Source organism: Vigna angularis, chromosome 10 (genome assembly GCF_016808095.1).
Source record: "Vigna angularis cultivar LongXiaoDou No.4 chromosome 10, ASM1680809v1, whole genome shotgun sequence".
NCBI lineage: Eukaryota > Viridiplantae > Streptophyta > Magnoliopsida > Fabales > Fabaceae > Vigna > Vigna angularis.
In genome coordinates this window covers 508,669-514,040 of record NC_068979.1, presented here as the reverse complement: position 1 = coordinate 514,040, position 5,372 = coordinate 508,669, and the positions used below count along the sequence as shown (strand labels likewise).

Sequence of the window (5,372 nt, the reverse complement as noted above, 5' to 3'; positions counted from 1 at the left end):
ACGTTAAAGATCCACATCCAAAAAAAATATGACTAAATATAATATAAACATAGAAAATTAATTGCATAAAATTGAGTTAATCTAAAATCTAATTTTCATTATTACTACGTCAATAAAAAGAAGATGTTTTCCATTTTTTTTAAAGGAGACAATGATATTATCAATGACAGGTTTGTCTTTATTGGAAATGAACAGAATTTATGTTTTCCTACAATCACTTTATACATTTATATGCATATTTTGTTGAGATATCAAACACCTCATAATACAATTGATAGTGATACTTTGACAACATCTTTTTACAATATTTTAACATTATCTATGTATCATTATGTGATTGGTCCAAAATTATTTCACGATCAATAATAATAATCATAAACACCAACATGGATCAATCACAAAATGATACGTAGATGGTGTTAAAATGTTGTTAAAATATCATTATCTTAATACAATATAACTTTTCTTTTTCTTTTGTTTTCATTTTTTTGTTAATTTTAACTGGTTACCAATTAGTTGACATGGTGTCATCCATTACGTAATGGTTTTATTGAGTTATTTATGTTGAAAAGAAGGAAGTTGAAGGTTTAAAAATGGTTGAAATTATTAGAAGAGAATGGTGACGCACTCACACATGATCAAAAAGATAGGTCGGGGGAACATTGTATAGCTTTTACTTGCTTATTGCTTATGTAAGCCATGAATTCGATTCTCTTGCTGTCTCTCACACTAAAAGTTCTTTGCGACACAGTACACATTTCAAAACACAAGTATTCTTAGGCTTCACTTAATTAAAGGGACATGACGTATACTTCGTTAAAGATTCTCCATTACTATAACTAATGCTAAAGATCATGCTAGCTAGTAAATATATGGATTCTCATACAGAATATCGTAGCTTGTTAGCTGGAGTTAAGCCCTATAAATGGAAAAACAGAGACCCGGATAGATAATATATATGCAAAAAGTTGACCATGTCATGTTCTTTCTCTATCTTTCCTAGCTTTTTCTGATACAGATATGATCAAAATATATTTTTACTTTTTGACAAAAACTTTAATGCCTAGTTTTATTGATGTATAGTTTCGTATATGTAAAAAATCAGATTTTGATTTTGAGAGCAAACCCATCTGATGTTTAATTTTACGTTCAAAAGATATATATTTTAGTGTGAGGAGATGCCGAATAGTAAGTAAAGATAAAATAATTTTATGAGTATATTTAGATACGAGGAGAAAATGTTGAGTATTTTATATTAAATAAAGATAAGACCATCTGATAATTTATAAATGAATATAAAATTTGTTTTATAAATCTATTTTGTATCGTTAAATTAGATTTAAAATTGATTTCTTGATATAAAAGACATAATAGATTCATAGACACTCATTTTTTACAATTTCATCAGCTATTGGGTGCTACTCAAATGTGGTTAGGAATTTTGGGATACATTGTGTATCGTATGACTATCCGATATGTCGTGAACCGAGCAGTCGACCATCTAGCAATAAAGCGACCAGAAAAAACAATCGGTAAGACCATAAACAATAGAAAGTAATTAGGTTAATCCTAAATCAAGTGATGGGTGCATGGATCGTAATTAAGTCAACCTTAATCAGAAGTCCATCACGAAAGACTATAGATACATGTTTGATATCTAGGTACTTGGTTACTTTTACTACGTATTTATTGTTAAATTGTCCAGACAAACACTCACTTAAGTGTCAGAGTGTTTTTTACATATGACACCCAATCAGACCGAACAATACAAAGAAATTTAAAGACCAAACTGTGACCTTGAAATTGAAAGATAAAATATATAAAAAAACCTAAACTCGATCTCACTAACCGAAATAAAGTGTTTTTTTTACTAGGTAGTTATGGTTTAGTTTTGTTTGGTGCTATATGTAAGATTTTGTGACCTATTTATTACCTTGGTGCCAATAGAATTTTGCAAGTCTGAGAATATTAATCGTCCGCCGCTGATTCTCGTCGCGTTGTCTCTCGTCAAAAGTTACCAATTGATGCAGACGGACAAACACCAAACTAAACTAATTTAACTTTCTTAAGATAAAGAAGCATATGCTTAGGATTTGGAATGGTTTTAGAAACTTTATGGTTTTATATGTTGTCTGGTTTCTTATGTTTTAATAAAATGAAATAAATAATTGAATAGACAATAGTTTTGCATCTATGTGCTTATAATTTTTAAAAAATGTTAACTGGTAAAAAATATTTAAATTATTGGATTTTGATTGGTTAATCTTAGCCGACAGTGGGTAAGGAGTGGTGTGGGTGGAGAATCAGTGGTTTCCTTTTCGAATGGCTTTTGGGGATGGTTTTGTGGGATACCGTACGTTAAGGTGAAGTGGGTAGGACAAATTTGCTCCTCTCGGTTTAAAGGAAGAAAAGTGATATTTAACATACATCAATTTTTTACATTTTACACTGTTTTTTCTTATTTTTTATTTTTTTATTTCTCAAAAGAATATAAAAATTTATATTTTTATGACTGTTTTATCTTTATCCTATATATCAAATGAATGTCATAGCACCGTACCTCGTTTAGAAAAAATGTAAACACCAATCCGACGAGAGCTAAACAGATGCATTGTTTTAATATATTATAATAATTTTAATAATAATAAAACAAAAACTATTCTTTATAATTTACTCAATAATATTTTAACTTTCACATGTAATTTTTTTAGCAAGGTCAGATTATGCATGAGCTACCGAAAGAATCTTTTCTTTCATTTTTCTACTTTTTTCAAGAGAAAGGAGATCATGATCTCTTGGAAAGAATCAAGGTAATAAAAGCAGTTGATAAATGTTGTTTTTCGAATTCCAGTCTTTCGCCCATGGGATGATGGACAATTCTCCAGATTTGCATATTATAACGATATTAAAAGAAAGGACACTTTTAATTTTAATAGAGTTTAAATTATTGGGAGAGTAAAGTTATCAGAGGTAGTTGTAACGAAGTGATATCGATGCAAGCTGTGCGATTAGTAACACACTGAATTTTCCTGCAAAGCATGAACTATATGCGCATGTTTTGAGAATGGGTCATGCCACCTTAGAGTGAGTTCAAATTTTCCCAAACGCAATCATAAACATAACAGGAAACAGTAGCGGCAGAGCGTCTTCCAAAACATGCACGAAACAGGACATTTATGGTGTCGAAAATTTATGATGGTAAATCTGTGAAACACTCTTTTGTGTCTGATATTTCGTTGCCCACAATATTCCGTTTCTTTCCTCCGATCACTTTTTGACTGCCCTAAAATCTGACTCTCACCACATTTGAACAATAGAGAGAGAATTTGGGATTCCCTCGAAAAAACTATTTATAGAAAACCTGATATAATCAATCACCCAATATTCGGGAGAATCCCTAGTCCTCTGCCCCTTTTGTTGCCTTTCTTTTGGAAACGAATGGTAATTCGTAAAGCTTTTGATTTTCCAGCGAAACAAAAACCCAAACCTCTTACCTGATACTACTACAACAAATTTACGTCACTCTTTATCCAAAACATTAAAAAAATATATTAATGAATTTTTCATTTTTATACGATGTTTTAGTTTCTAATTTCTATCTAATATAAAATTTGAACGTATACATACATTCCTAAGGTTGAGTTCAGTTCAGTTTTGCGGATTAGAGCGAAAAAATTAATCAGTTAATTAATTTTCAGTCAAATTAAGTCAGAAGAAACAAAGATACAACAACCAACAAAGGATCTCCTTTTATTTTACCCTTCTGCTTATTTTAAGAACATCTTTTGCATACAACAATCAGCAGTGTTGAATTCAACAAATGGCAGAAAAAGGAGAAGAATCATTCCACACCTGCACACACACATACATACATTACATATATAATTTTGACGAATAACATGATAAAAACGAAGGAAAGAGAATATATAGTGAAATTAAAAAGGAAGTGGGAGAAAAAGGCCCCGTACCCAATCCGAAGTTGTGGCCCAGCCCAGACATTAACTTTTTGCAACTACAAATTGAGTCCCTCCCCCTCACTTCTCCCACATGCCATGCTCCTTCTCTTCTTTTCTCTCCATTCATCACTCTCTCAACTCTGCTCTTTCTTCACCTTAACAAATGGCTACAACTCTCTGCCACTCATACATGGAGTCCCAACTCGTCGACTCCAGAATACACAGACTCATCCTGTCATCACACAGACTCAGCCCCAAGAGTCTGGAGCTCTGCACCGAAAACCTGGGCAACGAGACGGGCAGCGACATCATAGAGAGCGGCATTGAGCTGCTCTCTTCCCATTCATCGGAATGTGGCGACGGTGAAGTGAGTCCGGGGATGATAAGGGAGAAGCGAGAAAGGAAAGCGCGTGAAGGTCGGAGTTTTCCGCCGCCGTTGACAACGATAACAGGATCCGAATCCATACGAGTGAGGCCCCACAGAGAAGGTGGGAGGCTAGTGCTCCAGCTCATTAAGGTCCCATCCTCTTTCCGAGCAGAGAGAAGCCCCGGTCGTCTTCGCCTCTGCTTTTGGACTGAAATGCAACATCACCACCACCACCACATTGAAGACGCGGTGGAGGATGATCAAGAAGATGAGGTAGAAAAAACACAAGACCATCAACATGATGATGATGTTGATGATGATGACGACGGTGTTGATCCTGAGAATAACGAGTGTGAATGGGAACTCTTCCAGAAACATACAAAAGAGCGCAAGCAGCGGCAGCAGGTGAGAGTGGAAAGTACCAAGTTCGAGTGGCCAAGCAGCAGGTGCAAGGAAGAAGAACATGAAAACATTAATGATTTGATAATATATTGGGGGGAACCAGTTCGTTTAATTTCTATTTAATTTCGATCTATCTATAACCTAGTTCTACATTTTTTTCTCAATTTTCTTAGTCAATTCCTATCTATTTTGTTTATTCCCCATTAAACTTCCATCTACTTGGTAGTTATTATCGTTATTCTCTCTGTCTCTTCTACAATCACAAAACACAGTAACAAATTAGTGTGACAACTCATGACTGCATTAATTGCCACAATTAATTAATTTTACTGTATAAAATGTTAAAATAGTAAGGATTACGAATCAATTCAATAAAAAAACTCCTTTTAATAAATTTGGGTTATATTTATTTATATAATTTCAGCCATATCAGCCATTTTGTTTTGTACTATCCAAATAATGGGAATTTAAGCCTAAAACATGTGAGGAAACGCTCTTTATTCCTGAGAAGACAGACTTTTGGTTTGCATTTCATAATTTCTTTGATCTTGATTTTGATTATGATGTCTTGAATCTTTAATCTTGCATAATCCATATCAATCTAATTAAATGTGTCAGGCAAAAAAAAAAAAATAGCATGAAGACAA

At 33.2% G+C, this 5,372-nt stretch overlaps 1 protein-coding gene across 1 annotated transcript; it reads left to right on the top strand.

Annotated features, from left to right (window-relative positions):
• The first annotated feature begins 4,119 nt into the window (after positions 1–4,119).
• On the top strand, positions 4,120–4,848 carry LOC108319935 (protein FANTASTIC FOUR 3). The gene has a single exon (XM_017551253.2). It carries the CDS (start codon positions 4,120–4,122, stop codon positions 4,846–4,848), a length of 729 nt encoding a protein of 242 aa, XP_017406742.1.
• Positions 4,849–5,372: the final 524 nt, after the last annotated feature.